General features: G+C 41.2%; 1 protein-coding gene across 1 annotated transcript in view; it reads left to right on the forward strand.

The window, feature by feature from the left end:
- Positions 1-26,918, forward strand: part of CLMN (calmin) — a gene marked incomplete at both ends in the record, with an annotated part of 70,496 nt that overhangs the window by 35,183 nt on the left and 8,395 nt on the right. Inside the window, 6 exons of the mRNA XM_080345564.1 lie at positions 16,126-16,187; positions 18,722-18,817; positions 20,328-20,411; positions 23,140-23,232; positions 24,477-24,667; positions 26,388-26,581. Of these exons, the coding sequence (XP_080201690.1) occupies positions 16,126-16,187; positions 18,722-18,817; positions 20,328-20,411; positions 23,140-23,232; positions 24,477-24,667; positions 26,388-26,581 (720 nt within the window). The remainder of the gene's footprint in view (positions 1-16,125; positions 16,188-18,721; positions 18,818-20,327; positions 20,412-23,139; positions 23,233-24,476; positions 24,668-26,387; positions 26,582-26,918) is intronic.

Consider the following 26,918-nt stretch of genomic DNA (forward strand, 5'->3'; position numbering starts at 1 on the left):
CTAGCCAAGTATCTCTGACAATGGCCAAAATGGGGTACCTATTGTAAGAGCAGGACAAGCAGTTTTCACAGTTTCTTCGTCTGCAGCCATTTTGCAAACCAGGGACTTCCAGAGCCAGAATGGAGTACATTGTACTTAATAAGCATGGGTGGATTTCCCTTCTGTGACTCGCCTTCCCTTAAGCCCTCAGTAAATGTGTTGAATCCACAGTGTCTGGCTGTGAGGACTTCTACAATGCAACAATGATGTGTATGAAGAGGCAATTTCCTTAATTTTGCTTTTAAACCTGCCCCCTGATGTTTTCATTTGATGTTCCCTAGTTCTTTTGCTGGGAGCGACAACAACACATTAGTCTCTCTCAGCACCACTCATCATGTTGCAGACCATGCACAAAGAGAAAAAAAATATTCTGTCAAATCTTAAGTCTTTTTTTTTCTTCAGATCAAATAAACTTTCTCTTGCCACCTCTCTTATATCAAAAGATAAAATAATTGTTTGTCAGCGGCAAAAATCCATCTGCCAAGTAGGTAGTCACAAGAGATTAGCATGATGTCTTCCAGCACTCCTCTTCTGGTAAAGCATAAAGAAGACAGGACAAAGGCTGGTATCACCCATCCATTTTTTTTTTCAGAGCCGCCTGTTCCTATGCAGATACACAAAACAGCAAACACTCTGCCAAACCCACTGCAACTTGGAGATCTTGTTAGGAAACGTGCCAGGACCAGCGCTGCCTCCTAGTTGTAGGTGGATATTGGCAAGAAGTTCAGTGCAGGGTAACCAGACGGGACGCTGGAAATATGCAGCTCCTTCTTGCAGTCTCACAGTGAAGTATTCACCAGCATTTATGATTTATCCTTGAAGAAACTAAGACTAATGCTTACATTAGTGCCTGGGCAAGGAGAGAACCCATCTCCTAAATCCAAGCACTGTGGTGACTTCATGGATTTCCTCCACGGGTTCTCAGGAGCTCCTCAGAAATGTACATTTCATCATTGCTTAGCTGGGGCTGCTCTGGGTCCCTTTTATAGAAGTGACTGGTGCTCCAGGCATGATACGAACTCAGGGTACAGTCCCTTTCCTGAGGTGCCCGCGGTGCCTGCTCAAGCACCAGCTGTCTCAGTTCTGAAGAATGTTTAGTGGGAGCGTGTCCCTACTTTTATGCCAGAGGTCAAAAATCCATTAGTGCTCCTCCTAATGCATGAGGACTTGCATCCATTGACTTTTGGAAATAACTTGGACAACAGGTTACTGTTGTTGCTCTCCTAGTTATTAAAAATAGATGAATCCTGAGAAATTATGAGATTTGAGCACAGCAGGCAAGTTTCAGGGATACTAACTCAGCACTGATAAGCCCATCTCTGTACTTGAGGAACAAACTGTTAGTACAAGATACGAGTGTAGCAACTGTATTTAGAAACATGTTTCCAGGGAAACATTAGTTTCTCTAAGAGACAACCCTGAGACATGAAATTTTATGTGACTCTTGGGACAAATCTAAGTTTGAAGACTTTCCCCCCCCACTACTTTTTATAGCAAGTACATTCTGCTCCAGATTTATCTGTTTCAGACCTGTATGGTAAAACCTATTTTAACCGTGGAGTCCGGTATCTCAGTGGATTTCATTAAGAAAAGGGCCCACACAAGCTGCAGTTTAGAGCTCCATCACTTGCATAGCAACTGAAATCAAATCAGCTCTTTCTAAGCATATCCTTACATAACATGCAAAGTGTGACATCAAGAGCAAGGCTCAAGATGTAACTTGGCTTCTTGTGTGAGATTAGACAAGTCAATTAACTGTAACTTGTTTGTAGAATCAGCATAGTGATAATTTCTTACCTTTGCTCCCCCAAATGTAAGGAACAATTTATTAAGCTTCTAGAAATCCAGAGAAAAAGGGCCAGTTTGTACTGACTGAAAGTTTTTCCTTCGACTAGCTCGTCCTCCTGACACCAGACAGTTTCATATCTTAACCCCTTGGCAGCTCCTTTTCCAGGCAAGTTCTCTAGAAGACTGTTGGCTCTCATGTAGTGAACAGAGTTTATGTTCTTTGTACTAGGGAGATTTCTGTTGAAATTGCAAATACTGTGAACTTGTATAAATATTTTTGTCATTGTTTTGTAAATTGTGATTTACTTACTCAGGAACTCAAAAGGTTTTTCTTGCCTGCACATTGTCTATGACAAAAACATGTCCTTTTCTGTATGATTGTATTTCTATACTAGATTATATAATGTTTTATTTTATTTCTTTAATGGAGAAAGTGGACTGGCAGTATGTTAAGTAAGTGGAAGGAATTATATAATTAAATTTCAAAATCCTATGTTCAGTAGACATGGAAGTAAATGGATTTGTTATTATTTTCCAACAGAGACATACAAGCCAATACTGGCATTTATAAAAGTCAGCATTTATCTCCATTTTTAGTTTTCTGATCAAGGTAGGAGAGGGCAGATAAAGTTTGGCTTTTGAGTTTGAAAGGCTCATGGTCCTCGCTTCTTATCTGTTAATGTCAAAGAGTCTTTGTTTGCTCACATGTGTGAAGTTTAATGTGAACATCCATAAAACAGCTATAAAATTAAACCTTTTCGGTGTTGAAAGAACAGAGTAACTGTTATTTATGTCATAATAAAATGGAGTAGGGATTGAATCTGTTTGTTTTAGAAGACAAATAACACCTGACTCCTGGTGCCCGTCTTTAGCTGTGGGCGCTGCCCAGGCTGTTCTGTGGGACACGGCTGTGCCAAGGGCGCTGTGAGCTGGGTGGGGGATGAAGCGTCTCCAGACCTTAGCAGAGGTGTGCAGCGTGTTGTGGTGTCACAGCATCAAATCCTGATTAAATTATGTGCTTAGGGATTTCTGACAAGCTTTTCCTACTTAAATGCCACCCATGTGTTTCATCTGGCATAGAATTGTAGGTATTTATATTGCCATCTTTGGTCCATACTTGCCTTCTTGGCTTTTATCACCTGCTGATCTCCAGCAAAGCAGAAAAAGCCCTCCTCTGACAACCTGTCTCCAGTCAGATGGTTCCCACCTACTCTGCACACACCACAGAATGTGAAAATGAACAGTGTGCGTGTTATTGGTATTGCTATTGCTGACCGTTTGAAAACAAACAAAAAGTGAAATAACTGGTCTGGCAGCCAGACGCAGCTGTAGTCAATAGTGTGAGCTGACTGGCAGTAAAGCAACATGGAGTGAAGTTATTTTTCAATCAAGTTAGGCTTTACCGTACTAATCCACTAAAACTGCAAAGGCTGTTTTCAGTAAACTCGTCACTTTATTAAATGGGAGCCGAAGGCAAAGGAAATCCACTTAAGAAGGAAAAGTTAAACAATGTAATTCTGCAGCTGTAGAAATAAATTGAAATAGAGAAGGTATATTTTCAAAGCCATTCTTACAGCTAAATTGCAGTCATTATTATTAATGGAGAAATAAACCAAAAGATCATCATAAAAAATTTAATTCTCTTTTTCCAAGTGAAGTTGCACTAAACAAAATTCCCATCCTGACTTGCTTATGAGTGTAACACTGGCGAGCAAGGGAAGAATGGTCTGCTCATGAAGTTTAGTTCTAACTTTTTCTCCAGCATCATAGGGTTAAGAGGTAAAAGGTGTTGCTGTCTTTGCAACTTTGCTGCACTGAGGCTGAACCTTATGCAGCTGCAAACAGAACTAGCACAAGAGTGGCACGCTGCTGTATCAGGTCCTGTTGGCATTCCTTTCTTGGCTGTGTAAATGATGTTATCGATCAGCAGTTGTGATATTGTTAGATCGATGCATCACAAAAATCATCTTATGAATTGTTTATTTTCTAAACATTAGGACCTGACTGTGGAGTTGTCACCACAGTGTCTGACTGCCTTTGCAGTCATTGTTTGTGGATTTAATTTCAAGATCTTTTCAAAGCATGAATCATTCCACTGTTAAAGATGAGAAGCACAGAGATCATGGAAAGTAGCCCAAGGTCTGAAATGGCTTCCTTCAGATGTTTAAGACTTTGAGCCTTCTCCTCACCATCTTCTATATAGTATTTTTAAATGGAGATCACACTGTGGTATCCATGACCTTCCTAGCAATATGTTGTGGCAGAGTCAAAATGCCGTTTGGCATTGAAAGTCCTTTTATTTTTTTTAATGATAACCTCAGTTTCAAAGGAGTATCTTTTGCTTAAAGACTTACTGTTTCCCTGTTGCCATGCAAGAGGCTGCAATCAGGTAGTTACATTCCTGATTAGTTTTTTTTTTCTCTATGAAGATCTGATTGTGTTTCTAATCCTGAGGGGAACTGACTGTATGATCATGTTTTAGTCATGATTACTCAGTTCTTTGGTCTAACTTATACCTTGTGTGTTGTGAGTGCTTTGATGAAGCTCATTGCCATGCACACTTCAAGCCTGCCAGAGTCCTTGGAATACTTAATAATGTCTTTCCATGAGGCCAAAATGACAGACACTGGAGATATATGGACTTGGGCTCTCAAAACCCATGAGTCAGGTCTCATATTCCTGAAATGTTTGTGTTGCCTTAGGTCTTTCCATACAGCTGTAAAGAGTAGAAACTCTTCACAAGAGTTCTCGCCTTAAAACCAGGCTCTCAAAACTAAGTGGTTGCTGAATGCTATAAGGCAAGGCACTGATCGCTGCACTGGACCCTGACCATCTGCAAAAGCTTCTCAGCTTAAAGCACCATGAGAAGACAGAAAGGCACTATGAGATCCATGGGGTTTTTAGAATAAGAATCTTATATAACAATAATCTTATATAATAATCATAATCATAATCATCATCTTACATAAGAATCTTATACAAGTCTTATACAAATAGTACTAAACCAGCTTTGAAGTCTCTAGGTCTAAGCACAGAAATGGCCTCAGTGAAGAGAACATCTCATCATTCTCTGTCACCCAGAATTCAATGTCCATGCTTGTACTAATTCAGGTGATCTCAGTGTTGTTGATAAGGTGTTGGCTGACATCAGAGACTGCATGCAGTGCAACCTTCCTGGTGCTTTTCGTGTCTTTTCCTATTTTACTGGATTGTCCAGCTGAGGTGCTGTAAGGAACTGGAGTGTGTAGTTCCAAAAGCAGTAGTGTCCTCACTGTCCTCTTCTGTTGCTCATCCATCCATCTCATATCCTACAGATGAAGAAAAATGGAGGCTGAACAGTGATTTTCCTGTTGGAAAGCATGCATGTTCCAGCTCTGTAGGTACCTGCAGGCCTAAGGAAGATGCATGTATCACCTATTAACCGTATGGAGCACATACACATGTCTTCTGTGGTGGAAGTAGCAGGTGTGCCTGTCAGAGTGAGAAAAAGAGGCGGAACAGGCACTGACTGATGAGAGCTCTTCTGACTCCTACAGCAGTAGGAATGCTGTCAGTCCTCATGCTCCGCGTTATTCCCATTGCACAACGTTCATGGTTTGATGTGGCAAATGGATAAAAAATGTGAGGAACACACATTAAACAGAATCCTGTCGTTCGGGCCTGGGGTGAGATGCAAGGCAGTGCAAGAGCAACGTTCGGGGGAAGAATGAGCTAATGTGGTAGTGTATAGACATATAAGGGCTGATGTACATGGTAGGCCAGCTTTGCTGCCAAAAAGCTGTTTGATGCCCTCCCTTGTGCCAGCCAAAGCGTTTGCTAAGCCTTTTAGTGGCAGTGTGGATCTGTACTGGCTTAAAGGGTATGTGAAACTGTGCTTCTGCGTGGTGCAGCTTTGAAGTCCCACCAAGCACGCTGCAGCGACTGAATGGTTCCTTGTCTTCATCTCTGTAATAGTCTTGGGGAGTGGCCAAGAGCACCAGGAAGCTTGGAGAAAATCATTTTAATTGGCATTAAAAGAAAAATAAAAGTAGAGAACTGACTCAAAAGGCTGCAGAAACCAGACCCTTTGACAGAAGCTCCCTCTCTTTCCAAAGTGCCTTTATTCCTCTTGTGCTATGGACTATGGCATATATTTGAAGGCCTGCCTTTCTCTGGGATGTCTGATTACTTTTCTTCTGAGTACAAGCTAACAGAGCAAATAAAATGGTTTACATCCCATTTTGAAGTATATCTCTTATACACATCTCAGGAGGGATCGTTAGATCGTTATGCATGTTGAGCACAGTTCAAGGCAACAAAATAGGTTTTTTTTCCATTAGTGTGTTTTATTTTTTTTTTTTAAACCTGCCTTTTGGAAAAATGTGATGTCAAAGGAGCACCATTGAGTGTATTAAATGAAGGGCTTGTTCCTTGCATGGCAATTAGTCCCTGAAGTTCTTGGTGCTCCGATTTTCTCCTTTGTAAGAGGAGACAACGCTATGTCTTGTCCCCAGGGATGTGAAAGTCTGATAAGGACGATCACAGAGCTCATCGAGTTGAAGGTACTGTGTAAACTCAGAGTATAGCTATATGGTAATGGGTTTTTGCTTGAAAGAATATTATCTTGCTATGAGTAATACTGTACTTGAGGAATGCCTCTCTGCTAAATTTTGTTTCTGTAAATGTCCATAAATAACAAAAATATTTGCTTGGCACTTAAGTCCAAATTATTTTGTTTGCTTTTTCTTCTGGGTAGATGTTCCATGTGGGCCATGAAGGAGAAAGAGTGAGTTTTCATTGTTCCTGCCCTGTTCTTGTTTGAATTTTAGAAAAGAGCTGCAAAAAATACAGAAGGAGAAAGGTGGTGATTTTCTTGGAGGTTACAAGTGAGCTATTTAATGACAGAGGCAGGAGGCATGACAGCATCAGTGTTGAAGATGTTGAAGTGTCTGCAGCATATTATGCTGTGTTTTTTTGATGGCATTGATTTAATGCCACGAAATCATACTATTTTAGTGTTGGATCCTCAGCACAAGAGAACCTGTATACACATTTCTTTTCCTTGGGCTTTCATCCTGGCAGATTTGCTGAAACCTGCCTTCAGGCATCCAGCTGAAAATGTGGAGCCTCCATCAAGAGCAACAGTCAGTCACCTGAGAGCTGCATTGCCACATTCTGAGAGACTCATAGGAAGAACTGGGATCCTGTGTGTTACAGCAGGCCTCAGTCCAAGCCCAGGCCAAGGGTTTGTCTGACACCTAGTTTTCATTAATTGGTAAGCTGTGCCAATGCTATTTCCGAACGATCTTCACACGTTATAGCCTGGTTTCAAAGCCTGCTGGAGCAAAGAAAGACTGCTGCTGTCTTCACAAAAATAATTGCTAACTTTTGTCAGCTGGATAGCATCACCCAGAATAATGCCCAGAACATGCAACTCATGGTTCGTTATGCTACCTAGAGCAGTGCTCACCAGTGTACTGAGAGGACCGGACTTTCTGCGGAGGGGACAAAGCCTGTGTTAGGGTTAGAGGGGGACAGAATTAGGGTCAGAGTCTTGTGAGGGAAGCTACGTAATTGACTTCATTGAACACGGACAAGTTTATCATCCTTGATCTGCCTGTATCTTCTTCTGTGGCAGCTACCCTTTTCTTGGATAAGCAAGTGTAACCCTCTTGAAGCATACCTCCTAGAAGGTCACGTAAGACAAATGGCAACTCCTCAGGGGTATCCACTGCATCTTAACAAGGACTTCTACTGTAGTTCAGCTTTTTAGTTATTTTAATCTAACTTGGGCAGCTTACATTCTGCATTCATCCATTTTTAAATAGCAGTTGCCATGCTCTGTGACACAGCACCTTACAGTGTAGCTCGTGTCTCTTACGTTGAGTTTTTGGTTTTGCTTGCCTCTCCATCCCTCCAAGAACGGCCTCGTACCCTCTACTTCAGATCACGTGTCTGACCCACAATGGACAAAGCATCTGCTTATTCCTCCAAAGCCACAGGATTTTTTGCTACTCAATATTAATCTCCCTAAATCTCTTCAATCTTTTGCTTTTAGAGATGCATGTATTTCTGCATGTTTCCAATATTCATCTGACTACCATGCTTCTCACTCTCTTTCTTCTGTTCTGCTTAGTGGCTTTGATAAGAGACATTAAAGGGGTGGATGAGTAGGAGAGAGGCAGAACTCAGTGTGATTCTGTCTGTTTTTCAGTAGGGAGACACATGTGAGGCCTCTTCCTTCCTTGAGCATACCAGTAGGTTTGGTGGTCCATGCAGTGGATTACCCTTTCTGGCTTTTAATACTGTTTTTGCAGTACTGCCCATGTATAATTGTTACTTCTGAACCTTCTCTAGTGCTGTGCTATCCTGCTTAGAAGGTTTCATAAGCATTTATTTCTTGTTTTGGATAATGTACTTGGCTGGGTAATGCCCCCAAGTTGTTTGGGGACAATGAGGGAAGCAGAAAACAAAGATCCAGAAGCCACAGGAACCCCAACAGGCTGTTCTTTGTGATTTCTTGGCTTCTGCAAGGCAGTTCTGTGTCACACCATGTTTGTGGTTGCCTTTCCTTACCTGATTTTAGAAAATGAAACTACTGTCTTGTAAGTACAGGTCTCCCACAGATAAAGGCAAATTCCAAAGAAGATTATATGTCTCTGGCAGTTGTCTCCTCAGCCCTTCTGTACCATCTCCTAGTTCTTTGAAGGTTCTGGTTACTAATTGTGAGAGTTCAAATGTTGCATTAGAGACTGACTCTTGCAGAGGAGCTCAGGAAGCTTCCCAGGATGTGCTGCTGGTCTCCTGTGCCTGCATTGTCTTCCTTCTACTCACAGTTTCAGTTACAACATTATCAAATGCATAAAAGTCAAGTTAACCACCAACCTATTAACATTAACTGACAAATATAGGAAACAGTGGGATTCTGGGCACACACTAGTTCTCATATGACTCTGAATGTCAAGAAATAACCCTGACACATAGTGTGGGTTTTGTTGGGTTTCTTTGCTCATCTCAAATTATTCAGGCTTTAGCACTGTTGTCAGAACAGATGTAAAGCAGAATATCTTGTTGCATTTCAGCTTTTGATGTCTCAAAAAAATTAGCAGCCAAAAGGATTTTTTTTTCCTCTCTGGAAGGAAAAACCATAAACAATAAGGAATGTTTCACAGTCTAGGCTTTCTAGGTTTGCCACAACAAATAAAGGTAAATGTAGAGCAGTGGAGATGAAACGGACTGGCCTTTGTGACTCACCTTTACTTGTTTGAGGTAGGATGGCTTCTGGAAGCTGCTCTTTAATTCTTAGATGGTAGAGGATGAGCACCGAGATCTTCAGTTAGGAGTGATAGATAGATATTGGTGCAGATACTGGTTTAGGTATGAGACATTCTTCTCCATGTCAGTGGGAGGGAAAGTGCTAGTGCTAGTAAAACCATGTTGGTATGAAGTTGATTCAAGAGTCATTCCTGTAACTAACCAGAAGACAGGGCTAACTGGTACCTGGCTGAATGCATGGACTACAATTCTGTTATTTTCAGAAGGGCACTCCTGATTTTATTTCAGAGCAAATTAAGAGAACCAACCCTGATAGACTCAAGTAGGTAGAAAAGTTGCAAGAAGAGGTGGAAATGGAAGTTGGGCATTGCCTTTTGAAGCAGAGTTCAGCACTCAGGCAACGGCAGGTGTTGGACGTTTTGCCCACTGCAGAGCTGGAGAACTAAATACCCCCAAGAAACATCAGCAGTCCCAGGAGGTGAACTGTTCATAGAAATCAGTATTAGTGCAGCAATCAGCACTGGAATATGGTGAACCCTGGACTAGGAGCAGCTCCTGAACCACAATATTATCAGTCTGCATTGCTCCTAATGGCCATTGCTGGTAATAGCAAATTCTGTTCATTTTCATGTACAGAAGGAGGTTTTATGCTCCTTGTAGGGCATGTAATATACCACAAGAGGTGGTGTGCGCAGTCTGAAAACCCCTTGCTGAGTCAGCACTTAAATCACTTATTAAGATCAATTCCAAATCCATTAAATTTAACCTAATTACTACTTTATCAGGTCCAGTAGCCTTCCCAGTAAACAATGATGTTTGTTTCATTCAAAGTGTTCAGAACTGTATTTCTGTTTTTTAAAATTGCCAAATTCTGTTTCATAAGAATATTCCTGGTATGTAAATGAGAAATTTTGTTAATCTGTTAAATATCATTTTCCACGTGTATAAAAAGTGATGACAACAAAGATGCTTCCTTGTGATTGAAAGGGTACAGGGAGGGGAATCTTTACCATCTGCCAATACCAAATTACTTTCCAAGGGGGAAAAATAAATCCCTCTCATTGGAAGCTATTTTGATCAGCTCTAATAGTAATATTTTATGTAGGATTTCTCTTCTAGAGCCCAGTAGAATTTATACGTGAATTCATCTTTCTAATGCTTTGGTAAGAGGAACATCTGTCTCAGACATTATGAGAACTGAAGCACTAAGTTTTTTATAAATCTCATATTCATCCTGCAGTATTTGTCTGGTACATGTAATCCTAATATACCAATTGCATCAGTAAATATTTTGCTGTAACCAGACACAGAACTGAAAAGAAACCTATTTAGCTGCAGCTAAGGAAAATGTAATGCCCATGATCTTGTGATGTTTGTGTTCTGCAGCATGAATCTGAGTTTTAAAGAATTTTGAACCACTAAGACTCAGACTCTGCAACTTTGATGGAATGAAAAAGCCTCAAGCTTTCAACACCTGCCACAGAAATTTAATAAGGACCCTAATAAATGGGTCAGTTTCAACAAACAATTAACTTAACAACTTCATCTGGAAGACTTAGAGGCCCTGTTTCGTAGGAGGTAACTTGAGAGCAGTCTCATGTTATATAGTGTAGTTAATGTTTCCTTTAGAAAACCAGATTTAATATTTCATGTGCTCCAAATTACATCAAATTGGCATTTGGTACACAACAAAGCCTTCAACCCCTGTATAGATCAAAAAGAAAATTTATATTAATCTTTTAAGCTGTTTGGGGGTTTCTTGTGCACAAGCAATATATACAATTCCCAGGAATTCAGAAGCTTATAAAACAAATTTTGTAGGCAATTTGGATCAAATTATTCCTTAAACTTTGATTACACCATTAAAATTCACACTCCTACCAATATGGAGATTTTCTTCTAAGTACTGAGTACTCATTGAGCAGTGTAGCTTGACTGAATCGTATAGACTTGAGAGGAAGGTGTTCATCTACATGTCATTTTATGTTGTGAGTTATTTTTTCAGCCTCTTGTAAACATATAGAGTACAGATTAAATCTGTCAGGGTTCATAGTTCAATGTGTTTAACATAACTCTGTGTTAAGATGAAACAAAAGTAGAAAATTTAATTGCACTTTTCCCTGTCTTACTTTACACGTTTCATCTTAAACTCTCCATTTATTGTGCTGTCACTAACTGTCCCCCACCCAGTCTCCTTTTCTTACCCCCCTTTTTTTTGGTCACAGTTCGCCTCTAAGCACCCTTCCCAGGTCAGATGTGTTGCTCACATATGCCCTGGCTTTTGTCTTTGCATCTGAACTTTGTCTCCCGTGTTGTGTTTGAACAGCACTAGGTCTCCTGGACAAGGATCTGTGTTTCCTTACAGATGTCGACATCCTGTGCCCAACAACCACATCCTGTATCTAATGTCTGACTGGTTATTTTAACTAATGGCATGGCCTTTATTTGCCCATATGGCACATGCAATTGCTTGTATCTATATAGACAAAAAAAATAAAAAGGTAGAACAACATGCTAGAATTCATGTGTCCCAGCTGCATTGTGTACAGAAGCTTATTGAGGCAAATCTTAGATATCAACCTCTTTCTGCTGGTTTCACACCTAAATTCAGCCTGGCTACTCAGTGCCATCAGTCTGGGTCTATGCAAAGGTACAACCACCTAATTAAAACAAAAATCTACAAAGTTCTCTTTAGCTAAAGGTATTGCTGGCAGCCTTGTCATGATCTGTAAAAACAACATGGGCTTTCATGTCTGGAAACTCACTCTTTGGTGTTTGAGACATAGTAGCACATGCTTGGAACATTACAAAGGAGCAATTTTAGGTAAAATTTTTTTCTAAGGTGTCAATCTGGCTTCCTTCATGGACATTAATTTCGCAGAGAAAACAGTATCCAAACTTGGTAGTATGATGACTGGTAATGAGAAACACCTAGGCTGAATCACAGTGCAGGAACACCATGAACCCCAGTTTAAAATCCAGCTCTCATTTTATTTAGTGGCCTGGAGTTTGGGTTTCTCAAAGGTAGATTGTTCAGTGTGTGTTCACTAGAGACCGATTGATTGCTTGTCTGTGTGAGCTGGGTTTTGGGGTGAGGAAGGCAGAAGGGCAGGAATTTGCATTTCCCAAGACGTAGGGTGGCTGAACCACGTTTCATTGTGGAGTTAGGTTGTAGTATTTGAATTTCATACATTTGCCCATATATTTTTGTCATTTAATAACAAGTGCCAGTTTCTTCAGATCTAAGACTTTGGCAGATGCTCTGATACCTCCAGAGCCATAAAGGTTATGAGCTGGTTCTGTGGTGGCCATTCGTTACTGATGAGGTGGTTATGGGATGATTCTCCTGACAAGTTATTGCCTCTGGAGCCAAGGGCAGTCAGGGCATCTTCTTTCACAGTTAGATGCCCAACACCCCATTTGTGTCTTGGAAACTTGCTTAACATTAATAACAGGTCTATCTCGTATCTATAGAGGTAATAACCTGTGGTAGAAATGAGGAAGCTGCCTTTTGTGCATGTTACAAAACTAGTACTTAACAAGATGCCTTGAAGGTAAGTTGCAAATAGATTTAAAAGCCAGCTTGGCCTGTTATGAAGGTTTTAACGTCATCTGATGATGATATTATCATGGATGAAATGCTAATAGCTGTAGAAACAAATTTAAGTGACTTTCTGCTTTGCTTTGGGAGTAATGTCCATGCATGGAAATCAAGGAGTTTCTGAAGCTGTGTAATTACACACTGACAAGTGTTCCACTCACATCAGCTTCCACGTTTCATAGTTGCCCTGTATGCCCAGCCCCGTGGTGGTGTGCCCCAGACGATTACTCATAACTGGTTTTACAACAACAGAATAAATAGTATTTAAAAGCAAATCAATATTTGCTATCTCCAATTTGCTGTTGCACGTAGAGGCTGTTACGGGATTGGCTTCTTGGAGGTATTGCAACAGTAGTGACCTTTGAGGAGGTTTGAAGGAGGAAGAAATGGCAGTAGCAGTAAATACTGTGTCTCTGCAATATCTTAGACCTTACTGTGAAAGCTTGTTGCACTTGAGCTTATTGGAAGAGTATTGAAGATCCAGCTTCTGTGTGATGGTCAAAATTTCTTTTTATAATTTTTCTCTCATGTCAAGGTCTGAGCTGAGCTCAACCAAAATGGGAATTCCTAACTTTTTACTAACTTCCAGCATTACATCTTTGAATCCAACCCTCACAGCAGGCATCTTTCTTTTCCAGCATAGGATTTGTGTGCAGGCCTGCCATATGCTGTGTGCAATTATTATTTTATAATGGTGTTATTGCTCTCTAGCTGCCCAGTAAACCCAGTGAAGTTTCAGTAAACTATATACATAAGCATAGGAACTTTAGACTTGAGTGATTTTCTTCACTTTTATACAATAGTAGGTGCAAAGGAGAAAAAAAGATTCCATTTAATTTATAGAAACTGTATAAAGTTTATAGAGTCTCTACAATCGTCTCAAATGAAAAGGTTGTGGAGGAGAGGGGCTGTCCCGAAACTGGGAGGTCCACAAAGCTCGTGAAGAATAACAGTTAAAGGCACATATCAGTAAATACCTGTGCTGAACTTTTCCCATTAACTCTACCATTGAACATATGGACTGCATTAGGAGTTTGTCTGCCTTAGGAATTTTATATGCACATTTCCTGCCCTTTCCTCTTCCCTATCCTGTTACTATTGCTTTAGACTTATAGAATCAAATAGTGACCATTCTGGGGTTATCGTTCTTACGGTTTGCTGTAGGACTGTTCACTGATTAGTGTCAGAAACCTGTGTATATATGCAAGTGCTTTCCTGAATATGCCTGGGGTTTTTTTTTTTTGGTGTGTGGACTTCCTAAAGCAGCAATACCAGCTTGGCTTGCCCATCCTTTCAGGCATATGTGCAACTATGATTTGCATCGATGGCACAATTTCTGCAGCAAAATTAGGAGCCAATGTCTGCTCAGCTTCATGGATGATCGGTAAATAAACACAGCTCTCTTTTGCATCATTATTTACCCTGAAAATTAAGATTACTAAAGTGACTGGTGAAAAATTGGACTCGAAACCAAAAAACCAAGCCTCTGAGGAAGTCAGAAAACATTAATTTTGCTTCTGTTTACCCTTCTGTGTTTCCTCTTTGATTTTGGTGAACACTGGAAGCCTGTATAGCCAGCCTATTTGATAAGGTCTGCTGTCCTCCCCGAAACCTGTCACTGCCCACCTGAGCATTCCTGAGCGCTTCAGACAAGCACGAGAAAGAGGTGGCCCCATGTCCTGCCCCTGGCTCCTGCGCCCGTCCTGCCTGCCCCTGTGCACCAACACATTTTTAAACAAAACGAAGCGTATCTTGGAGCAACTCTGGCTTAACATTAACCTCCGCCCGCCCTCAAAGTTAATTTGAATGGGTCGGTGGTGGAAGTTACGCCCTGGGTGACACACAGCACTTGTACTGCGCAGAGCTGGGTGTGTGAGCGCAGGGAAAGCCGGTGCTGGGGTCGAGGTGCTGAAGGAAGGGAAGCCCAAGAAAGATGTGACACGGCTCTTCCTTTATTGTACTTTGAGACTTGTAGGTGGTAAATGCTGTGGGTTTTTTACAGATGCCCTGGAACCCTTATATAATTTGCAGTTGCATTTGTAGAGCTGTTTCAAATCTGTGCACATTCTTCCAAGATACTTTAAAAGAAAAGCCAACAGCAATAATTAGTTTGGCGTTTTCCATGTTTTCTAAAGCACTTAAGGGGTAATGACTTTTTTTTTTAAGCAATCTTACATAAAATCAGGTTTTACAGGAATAAGGGGACTTACAAGGCCTGAATGGCCATCAGTGACAGATGTAATTCATGCAGAAAGCTCTATTCCAATACATCAAAATAAGGAAAACAATTATACATGTGATTAGAGGCTGCTGACCCTTCAGTTAAAATGATCAAAAAGAACAATATTAAAAGTTGATTTACGGAAGCTACTACTTAACTTACAATTAGTCTGACCAATGTAAACAAACCAGATTTTACAGAATGTGATTTCCCGGTAGATAGGTTAGCTATTTTTGTAGGTCTGAAGAAAGACAAAGTAGTTTTAAAATATATTTGATATGCTCTATCAGTAAATTGAAATACAGCATATAACGAGTTTTAATGTTTTTTTTTTCATAAATTGCCAGATTTCCTTAATTCAAGTGAAATTTGAGAACCGCTTGAGAATAATTGTCTCTAAAATGAAATATTATTTTGTCAGTCTACTTCATTTATATTAAATATATGGTTTACCTTTTTGTACTAGAAAGTAAATGAAAGCTGGTCAGTAACATGATTCCCCTCTTACACTTTTGGTGTAGTTCACTGTGGAAATGGATTCTGGAAATGGCTGATGTGATTAAAAACTCCTCAACCAGCCCAAGAACTGTTTGTACAGCACCCAGCATGCAGCACTTCTGGCAAGGATCAAGCACTCTTCATCTTATTGCAATATAAATAAAATCATTCTTCAACGTAGGGACTTGGAATTTTCATTTTAAGTGCACTAGTTAAGAGTTTGGGAAGATGAGGTTTGATGAGGCTTTTCCATTCATAAGAATGAAGACAGAATTGTTGTGCTGGCTAATGCAGTCCTCCTGTTCCTTGTGCATGCAAGTAAGTACATTGGAATCCACGCCAGCCCAATTTGCATGAGGTTCTCAGGGCAATAATCCTATAAATTGACATAGAAGGGTCAAGCTGGCTGCTCAAACATCACTGGGGAGCTGTGCACAACATGTAAATATCCACCTCTCTAAAGCTACACTGAAGATTGCAAAACTAAGAGAGACTTCTTCCTGTGTTCTTTAGAACACATCTACAAGTGTATAGCTCATGTCTGGGCAAAGAAACTGAATGAAACACCACAGCTCTACCTTATATCTGCTGATTTGGAACATATTTATTTTATTTACAGGCCTCTCATGTATTCCAGCTTTTTGGCACATCACTTTTTGAAATTTCCTACCAGCTTCCCTCTTCTGGAAACTTAAGTGCTGTTTTTTGTTTTTGATATTTCCAGTGGAACGGGAAAATGTACAGAAGAGGACCTTTACCAGATGGATAAACCTACATTTAGGAAAGGTAAGATTGACGGTCTTGAGATACAAGGACACAACAGTAGACAGAATTCAGTTAATTCCCTTTAAAATAGTTGGAATTTGGAAGCAAAGTTGATTTCTGTGCATATGGGGAGGCTTGGAGGAGAATGAGGGGAAGCTGAAAGCTTGTTTCTGGGTAAATGAAAATTGCTTTTCAGGTGCAACAAGTACTTGGCTGGCTTTAGTTCATCTCAAGTGCATTTAAGTCTTCAGTACTAGTGACTGTTACCACGAGGCTAGAATTTGCCACAGAATTTTCCCACATCAAATGTGGTTTAGGCTGGTCTGAGGTGACAATGTTTGTGTTCTTCCCTGGACTGGAAGTTTGAACGTCTGAACCATCATGGCAAAAGACAGACATTCTTCAGGACCTGGCTTCATCCCAGGTCTGGGATGGGCAACATTACTTCTGTGTCAGTCATGTTGGGGGTGAGGGGCTATATGATGGGATCTTGACATATGACAGAACTAACTTTTGGACATCACTTCATATTTTTAAGATGTAATTGTTCCTTAATCACACCATAATATGTCTATTAAACTGAATTTACTGTTATTATTGATAGTAGACAAGTACTAGCTCTCCTAAGTAGTCTGCCATCCAGACGACTTTCCTGCTGTTGAGGATGAAAAGACAAAAAAAATACTGAGACAGCAGCAATGCTTAGTGAAGGACCAAGGGCTGAGACCAGATTCCCAATCTAGACAAAGTCCTAACTCGGACTGGAGTTTGAGCTTCACAGTGCTTTTAGTACCTGTGGCTAAATTTCATAAAGTACAGACTGGGACTAAGTTTGAGCTACAAGATGGCTCTCAGTCTAGCTCATGTTCTTGGGAGGTGATCGAATGTCAGACATAGTAAAAGGGTTTTAGAAGAAAGGCTTAAGTCCACTGCTCTGCAGTGAGTGTTCCTGAAGGAATAAAGGGATACTTAAATCTCACTGGAAAAGCAGCGTAAGGCTAGTTGGAAGTGTTTTGACTAGCAATTGCTCCCAAAGGTCCTCAGAATAAAGACAGTGTTAGGCAATTCCTTTGTGAATCAGACTCTAGGGCTTTAAACTAACTGCAATTTTGGTAAAGTGATTGTCAAATATGTGACTGTGGAGAGGTCTTTGATTTACAGAAGGAATTAGATCATGCAAAAGGCTGTAGGGTGCTGTTAATTCTGCTGTGCTGAGCATATGAAGTCTTAGAAACTGTGGGCAGGTAGAACTGTTTTCTCTGGAGTGCATACAAATTTTTTTCCTCCCTGATTCACCAAAAAAAAAATTGCTTTTCTGAAGCAAGGTCAAAAGTATGCTGCTGTATTTATGTTTTTCCTGGAAGAGGCATAATAAACATATCCATGTAAATAGTGAGAGCTTCCATAAAGCTCTCTCTAATTACAGGTGGACATTCTCTAATTCCCTGAGGACAGCCACTGAGGAAAGTGGCTTTTCCTTTTATCTCAAAAAAGCAGCACTTCTTGCAGAGTAGCTTCTTTCTTTTATGGCAGCAGTGAAGTCGTCTTCTTGTACTTCTTCAGGCAAGTTATGGTGTGGTGTGTCCCCTTTCGGAGCAGACCATCCCATTTGGGTCATCTTTTGAGAGGAGCTGGCTTTGCTGGTCCATCACGGGGTAATAGGGAGCAGTCTACATCTTCTGAGTTCTGGTTGTTCTTGTCTTACGTACTGAAAGAATAAAAAAAGGTTTGGGTTTGAGGCTTTCAGGTAGGTAATTTAATTTTGAAATGAACAGTACTTTGCTTTCTTTCAATGTGGAGCATTGTTTAGTACTCTTGACTGAAAACTAGTAAAGAAAATGTACGGTCCCAGTTTACCAGAAGCAGTGCTTAACTGAGCAGTAGTGCATTGCACAACCAAAGATAAAAAGATTTGGCTCTTCGAGGATACGTGAGTGAGTGACAGCTGAACAGAGCGTAATTGCAGCAGCCGAGACTGCCCCTAAGGGCTGAGCCGACTTGGCCGTGTGCCTCATATCACACACATCATCAGACACCTCAGTGAAGCGAGGAGATAGATCCCTTTGGAGGAGTTTGCTGAGAAGAGAGAGACACAATACAAGAAGCTGCTATTTAAAGTACTTAGAAAATACTGGGAAACAGAATGGCACCACCAGAAACTTTACAGAGAGACAGGACATGGTGGCCGGCTGGGTCACAGGCTTATTTCAGCAAAAAGTGAGATTTGCTTCTGCTGGAATTGTCTTAGACTGAGGGATCAGCACCCAGCCCTTGGGTGGTCACTTCCTAGGCAGAGTCGTTAGGGTGAGATTCTGGTGTGAGAAATCTGGAATAAGTCATTGTCTGATCTCAATTACATGAGCACTATATCTCAGTTTCAGCTCAGACACTCCTAGGACGGAATTGCCACCAATGTGAAGAATAGTCTGCCCCTCCTGCAGGCTTAGAGTTATTTCTAATATCTGTCTTGTAAAATTCTCCCTCTTACTCTCTGAAATCATGGTGATGTACCAAGCAGTACTCTTTAGAAGGTACCTGGTTTCTTTTCTTCACAGTGCAAGCCTCCTCTGAAAGTGAAGGACTTGTTTGTTGATATACAAGATGGCAAAATCTTGATGGCCCTGCTGGAAGTCCTGTCAGGACAAAAGCTGGTATGTATACAAGAGGGAGAAACCTCCATAGGTATGGAGCTCTGTATGTTACGAGCAACAATGTATGGACATCCAGAGAATATGGTGAATTTGATCCTGTGTCTTGAGTGTAGTAATAAGCATGATAGCAACTTTGTTGTGATTTCCTTATGTTACAGGCTGGTGTCCTGAGTTGTAACTTAGATTTCAAGGAAATACATAACAATGAGCTGTAAATGGTGTGTGGTCAGTGTAAATGTTCTTACCCCTCAGGTTTTTTAACATTTCAATACATTAATGCTCACATATTCTGTTTGGAGATCACCTAAGTCACATTACCAACAAAAGATGTATTTGCAGTATTATTTTTTAATCCATAAATAATGTTTCTACATGTCTAAGATCATTATGACACTTAATAGATCTGCTGGTGGTGGCTGTAGTTGTGAGTTTAGGTCTGGTATCCTGGTTTAGGTTTCATTAGTCTTACTGATATGTTCTAAATCAGAAGCGCAAAGTTTCACTTATCAGAATCTATTTCTCCCTTCTTTTGTTTGTAAAAGCTGCATAAAGTTCCACTTACCAGAAATGGAAACACCCAGTGTAAATATAAATGAGGAATTACATTTGATTTAATGTACATTTCTACATCAATCTTGTCAGCAAGGATGCTCTTCTGTGTGGGTGTCACGCTTGGATAAGAAGAGTGACCTGTTCTGCAGCCGTTGCACCACCACAGACACACTCACAGTCACCTGGTGATTCTCTGCACTGACAGAACCATCTCCATGCTGCAGCATGCATGGCCACGGTGGTCACACACTCAGAACCGCCTGTCTTTTAACATTCTTGCAGTTTTGGGGAGCTGTAGCAGGAGCAGCAGTGTCTCTGTGTGCATTTACACAAATTGCAATGAGAGCCAGTCTGGGAAGGGGAAAACCCATGGTGGCAAACCCCCGGTGTGCCCTGGCAGTGCAGGGAGGAGGGTGAGGAAGGAGGAAAGATCAGCTGGCTGAACTTCTTGTGCTGGCAGTTAAGTGTTCGGGCTCACGTGTGTTAAAAGCAGTGTGCCAAAGTGGCATTGCAGGGAGACAGGCGTGCAACAGATCTGTTTCATTTCTGTCCAAATCAAAGCTTCTGCCTCCCACCTGCCTGTGCCTGCTATGAAAACTGCTCATGCTTCCTAATTAGGATTATTTAATTTAATTCAAGGGAAGAAAAAATCTATTATTACAAATTTTCAAGTAAATTTGATCCTGTGACTGAATGTGGTTAGGGAGTGATTACACAAATAATCAATGTGGCAGTTCCATGAGAGTGATAATATCTGGAGAGCAGGAAAGCTCGTTGTGAACCCTGTTTTGCACAGCAAGGGCAGATCATGTAGCTGGAACACTGTACTAATCAGAAAAGATGGCAAGATTTCCTTAGCTTTATTTTGCCTCTACATCTCTAGGTTTTTTAAGCTTCATATGAAGTGGTGAATAATTGGACCATTTTTGAAAACAGCATGTCTCTTATTTTTTCCTAGATGCACGAATACAAATCTTCAACTCATCGCATTTTTCGTTTGAACAACATAGCCAAAGCACTTAAGTTCCTGGAGGACAGTAATGTGAGTATTTTCGAAGGCTGGTCTGAATACTTTCTCTTGATGTATATTGCAAATTGTAATTGTTGTGTTTAGTCTGATGCGCTACATATACAGAAGAGCAATGCACTGCTTACAGGCTCTGTGACTTAGCAGCAAGGCTGAAAAGCACAACAAGAACACCTATGGAATCTAAAACAAGGATTATTTGTTCATTTTATAATGTAAAAGTTCAACAGGATCATAGGATCAGGAACCCAATATTAAAAGAAAATAAAAAAGAAATGCAAGTAATCTTTATGAACTGTGCCTTAGTGGCATTACTTCAGTTACGCTGAAGGTAGATGACCTTCTTTCATCAGAAATACTTTCAGTATTACAAATCATATATTTATCCAGTAAACTACTGCAGCAGCTGATCTGGCAAGAGAAAATTAAATCTGGGAACATGACATAAATGCATAATTCCAGGAATCAAAACCTTACAAGGACATAGCTTCCCTCATAGTCAGTGTGGCACTACTGCAACATCAATTCCTCAAGTTGTAAGAGACCAACCAAGATCAGACCCTGTAGCCTGAAATGGTTCAATCCTGGTTTTGTTTTTTGATTTATCCTATTAGGGCTTTATTCCAAAGCCCTATGGCTGCCACTTCTGTCTTGAAAACCCTCTGCTCTTGAAAAGTGTTGGGAAGCAATGGTATCAAGAGAAGTTGGAGCCATGTCACAGCTCATACACCTGGCATACCCAGATCTCTCAGAAAGAGAAAACTAATATCAGACCATGTCCCACAAAAGACTGCAGCATTCTTGCAGTACTGAAAGATCTTTTTATCTAGTATCTGCAATAAAGTTTTGCAACTTCTCCAGTATACTCTCTGGGAGGAAAATGTAATTGATGATCCTGTTGACTCCCGGGTGCAAGTATTCTATAGAGTTTAAACTTCATGGGTGAGGAGGGATCCGGTGTGTGCACAGGGGCAAAACCCTGCCTGGCATGGAATGGCACAACAGCAACTGATGCCACTTTGCTGCTTCCCTGCAATGAGTTTCCCTCTGGCTTCAGAGATCCAGCATCAGTGTGAGCCATGCAGGAGAGTCCCTGCAACCCCAGCGCAGGAATGAGCATGATGTGAGGCCTTAGCAGATCTCTTACAACCTGATAGATGTGGGAGGTTTAACCTCCTTTGCCTTTTTCCCCAGGACAGGGATGTGAAAGGTCAAGTTGTCCAATAACTTCCAGGTGTTCCCAGTCTCCTTTTGGCAACTCCACCAGTAGAGCTGCTCTGGCCCCAAAATGTATATGTCTACATGTCCTGCTTTAGAACTGCTACAAAATATTTTGCAAGTTCTCAGATTTCTTAACAGTTTCCCAGTTGGTGGTTTTTACCCAAATCCAGCTAAGACCTACTGGCAGATGAAGTTTTTTTCTCTCTGTTGATATCAGCATGTTGCAGGGCTGTAGCGGAAGCGTATCTGGTTGCCAGGAGCTCACTATGGGACAACCTAGAACCTCAGTGAGCAAGGCCAGGGAGGGGGAGGCTTGGACACAGGTGGCCTTTTTATTAGTAGTGCTATGACACCTACTTTTCTATGGATTTATTGTATCCTTAAGAATAAGCAGCCAGTATCTTCTAGCTGGTTATCTCCGCTGTGCTGGGTGACAAACATAAGCAGCACTAACAGGACAGAGCTTACACCAAGAGCAGTCTCATGATAAATGCCACTTGCTCCCCATTTTGGAAAAACTGCTATTAAAATGTACTATGTCTTAATGGTTTTCCTATGCCAAATACCTTGGAGCTAGCAAGAAATCTGAGCCTTGAAATACGACAGCTAGAGGTGTCTTCTCGCTAAGACTGAAAACTGTTGTGCGAACCACTAGATAAAAAGTTACTTTGCTTTCCTTTTTTCAGTTTAACCAAACCGGTTAGTGAAGGGTGGTGATGAAAGTGTTGGCAAAATGCCTTGGCTGCCAAGAGCTTCAGGGTTAGATATTAAGCCACAGTGGGTGGAACCCGTCAGCAAACGCTTCCGTGGAACTGGGGCAGCAGGGAAAGCACTGCTAAATAATTCATCATGTACAGGATTTCTCAGTGATAAATGGGCTGTATACTGGGCTTTAAATCGCTCTGAGTGCCATGTGCAGTGCTGGCAGCTTCCTTGCTTCCTCCCTCCTCCATGACCTTTGCCAAAACCAAGTCTGTGTTGTCTAGGAGAATAACATCCTGATGTTATCAGGTGGAAGAAACCTCAGTGTGGGAAAGTCTAGAGTTTGCCTGGATTAGGCAACCCTATCCTTTGCTAAATGATTTAATCAGAACTCTGTGGCAAGCTGTGAGAGGTGAGATAAGCAAGGAGAAAAGAGATGTATAGCAAGACAGAAGTAAGCAGATCTTATCAGGATTTTAATTTTTTGTATGAGCATTGACTCTACTCTTTGAGAATACGATCCAGTGGAGGGAGCATTACCTTGTTTTATTTTTGTATGGAGGAAATATATTTGTGGTTTTGAAGATGTAGAACCAGGTTCACTTCTGTTCTGCAGACTTTGCTGGGGGCTTGAGATGAGTTCCATGAGCAGGGTGGTTGTGATCAGGGCAAATTGTCATTACCAAAAAATTTCAGTCTTGCTTTTTGGCTGGCCAGTCAGTAGCAGCAGTGTTCTGGACGTATTCCCTAGTCTCAGTGCATTGTTTGCATTTACCTTGCTTCTTTGAGTTCAGCTCTGAATTTATTATCTCTTCTACAGGTAAAGCTTGTTAGCATCGATGCAGCAGAAATAGCAGATGGAAATTCCTCTCTGGTACTTGGACTAATATGGAATATAATCTTGTTTTTTCAGGTAATAAAACTTGAATACTTTAATCGTAAGTGAACAATCTTCATGGTATCAATCTATTCCAGCTGAATGCTGATTTTTAAACCTAAAGAGCATAATTAAACATGCTAAACCTGATCTTTTCCCTCCTAATATACGCTAATTTTATACATGCAGCTATGCAGCTGCTTTCATTTTACTTCATTGGACCTTTTTTGGCGTAATAGAAGACAATTTAAGCCCTCGTTTGACTTGGATCAAAATTAGAGCTTCAGATTACTACTTTTCCTTCTCTCCTGTGCCTTCTCAGGGTTCTACTCCAGATTCCTTGGATGTGAATCAACATCTTGGGTTTGGTTCCAGGTCACAGTTTATTTTCAATCGCCTTTTCTGGATTTGATCCAGTGTGGTGGGAAATTCCATGTAGAATCACTGATCTCCAGAGACTTACTCAACATGGCAAAAATTCACAACTGATGTAGAGGGCCAAATGAAAGATCTTGAAGGGCCTGGAACTGATAAAACTGTTTTGAACCTGAAAATTGATTTAGTCCAGGCTTAGTTTAAAACTGCTCCCTAATCTACACATATTTTGAAAATGCACGTCTAGACAATACCAAATTCTAATGAACAGAGAGAGATGGAGGGAGGCTTATGCAGCTCTCGTAAGACTGGGAGGCTCTTTCATTCTCTTGAGCTCATTTCAAAAATGGCTGTAGGTTTAAAAACTAATCTCGAAGTTGTGCTGGGGTTGCTGTCCCTGGCTGAGCTAATCACACTGAGCAGGGGTGCACAGCACCAGCCTGGCCAGCCAGACTCACAGGCAGAGATGCTGTGACAGAACCCGTCAGCCTGGCAGCAGTAGGAATGAAGGACCAAAGAGCGACAGGGTGGATAACCTGGACTCAAATACCAATGCTGACCAGGACTGGAGTGCTGCTGCAGCTGAAGGAAGTCCTGTGAAGAGAACAATTTCAGTGAAACTGACTTGTCTATCAAGGACACATATCTTTGCTTTTTGTTTAACATGAATTTGCTCAGTTCAGCCTGAACCGACACCTCGCCCTGCCTGTTTCCTGGGGTCACCACTGGGCTGCTGCTGCCTGTCACACCCGTGCAATACAAGTTGGGAGTTATAATGGACAGGCCTAAAGTTAATTACCTCTTAAAATTCAGTTACAGCGCAGTTATCTTTAAAATCTGAGAGAAAACAAGCGCTGAGTTCTGCATGTTAAACGGAACACTGCGTGTTCCACCTTTTATTACAGATTAAGGAGCTGACAGGCAACCTCAACAGGAACTCCTCCTCCTCCAGCCTGTCCTCTGGTCCCAGCGGTCCCGAGTCAGACACGTCCCACCCCAGCACTCCCAGCGTGGAGAGGAACATGTCGATTACCGTGAAGGACCAGCGGAAAGCCATCAGAGCCCTTTTAATCTGGGTTCAGAGGAAAACCAGAAAGTAAGCTAACTTCTGGAAAACCATGTTTTGCCACCTGCACTTTTGAAGCTGAATCTCTTCACTCTCCCACCCTGCTTGTGTATTACCATGTGCTGTGGCTGCTTCTGCTTTTGAAGTTTGCAGGCACAAGGTCTCTGCAGGGCTTTTGTCACTATGGCCGTGTGGCTACAGCAGCCGTCTGACCTTGAAGCCGTCTGCATCGCTGGCTTCATGATTTGAGTGTTAAATGTTAACTTGCACTAATCTGCTTGGCACTGTTGAAAACAGGGTCATTCCCTCCTCCCCTGACCCCCTGGCTTTTGTGCAATCTGTTTGATATATCATGCTAATTAAAGGGTAGGCATAAGCAACGGGTGAACTGAAAAAATAAATATATTGAAAGGCTTTAGCAACAGCCTTTTAAATCAAGCAGAAGCCATGTGGGAGCTTCTCTGTGTGCTGCAGAGTACCTTGAAGGACAGAGCACCTGTCAGAGTCCCTCTTCCTCAGATTTAAAGAGGGGAAGGAGGTGAATCTTAAGTCACTTCGGTCAAACGTGTAACATTTAGGTCCATTTCTGTTGCTCAACACGTCTCTCTCCTCTTTAATAAAAGAGCAGGTCTTTCGCCAAAGCATTTTGTCTAGTAATGTTTTAACCTGGCAGAGTTACTGTCAGGTTAAAAGACTTGAGTGTAAGACGTCTAGTGCACATGTAAATGCTTGGCGTGTATTTTACATATATTGTTATCTGAAGTGATGACTGTCAGAGTTTTCAAGAGGGCATGGGTCAAACGTACTTACACAAGTTGGAGAGCTGAATGCTTGGCATTTTTGTCTATTGGTGGATTTATATGTCCAAATGTGCCTGTGAACAAGTGTTCTGTGCTTAGTGTTGAAGATACCAATTTACATCTTAAATACTTGGTCCTGTGGGCTACATCATCCCATTGTTGTCTCCAGTGAAGCTAAGGGTGCTTGTTGTGCAGATAAACTTGTCCCATTGAGTCCTGCAGTTCACCGCTGCCAGTGCAGACCGTAGAGGGAGCACAGCTGTAGTCCCAAAATAGTGCTGATATTGTCATTAACAGGGAGGTGGTACAAGGAAAGTGAGGACCAGAGAAGTAAAGGCTGTAGACTTCTCAGTCCAGTCAAAGAGTACCAACTGAAAACATCTAATAGGAGAAAATTGTTCTTGCAACTGCACTATTAAAAACATAACAACATTGTTATAATCCTGTTATCCCATGACCTGTGCAGAATTTTCTATTATGGGTCTGTGTTTCATGGCAAGTTTGATGGCTGTTTTTTTCTCCAAAACTTTAGGCATCTAACACACTTGTGCTTTATACATATACTGACACCATTTGCATTTGGCAAAACACAATTTTCTGCTATAGAAGGCGAAGTACATGGGCTGTGAATCGTTTGTGCTTATGTTTTTAAATACTTAAGTGTTGGCAGTCTTCCCAAGCTATGGCATTAAAATGCTGGAGAGCAACAGAAACAGGAATCTCAGAGACATTTGTTTTTGTGAGTGTTAAATGTGGTCGCTGAGTTCTTGAGGGTTTTGTTTTTATTAACTACTTCCTACAAGCAGGTTGATGTCAGCTGTTAGCCACAGCAATCTAGTTTGTGACTTGTGCAACACAGCAACCTTACTTTTAACTTTGAAAATGATGAGGTCTTTGCTTTGGATTTTGTAACACAACCACTCATGTAAACTGTATGTAATTCTGTTCAGGTATGGTGTTGCAGTTCAGGACTTTGCCAGCAGTTGGAGGAGTGGCCTCGCTTTCTTAGCTATCATAAAAGCAATAGACTCTACTTTGATAGATATGAAGCAAGCACTGGAGAAATCATCTCGAGAAAACCTGGAGGATGCTTTCAGCATAGCACAAAATAAGCTGGGTGTTCCTCGGCTCCTAGAACCAGAAGGTAAGACGCCTACATCAACTTTGTTGGGTAACATTCAGGCTATAATGAATTCATGAATATTGCATTATGATACCTTCCAAAAACCTCCCAGTGATTAGGCTGTTGATGTGATCAGTGTGTTGGGCTGACGGATAAGAAAAATAGAAACGAATTGGTCACTGGTTTGTAGCCGTAAGCTTCCACTCATACTTGTAAGCTCCTTGTGGCAGAGATCTTACCATTGCTCCTGGTTAACGTTTAGATGCTATGTGACATCTGCATTACTAGCTGGCATTAATCACCACCCTGTTGAGCTGAGAGGTGTCTCAATGCAGTAGCTCCATTTCGTAATGTCTAC

This window comes from Nesoenas mayeri (genome assembly GCF_963082525.1).
Source record: "Nesoenas mayeri genome assembly, chromosome: 5".
Taxonomy (NCBI): domain Eukaryota; kingdom Metazoa; phylum Chordata; class Aves; order Columbiformes; family Columbidae; genus Nesoenas; species Nesoenas mayeri.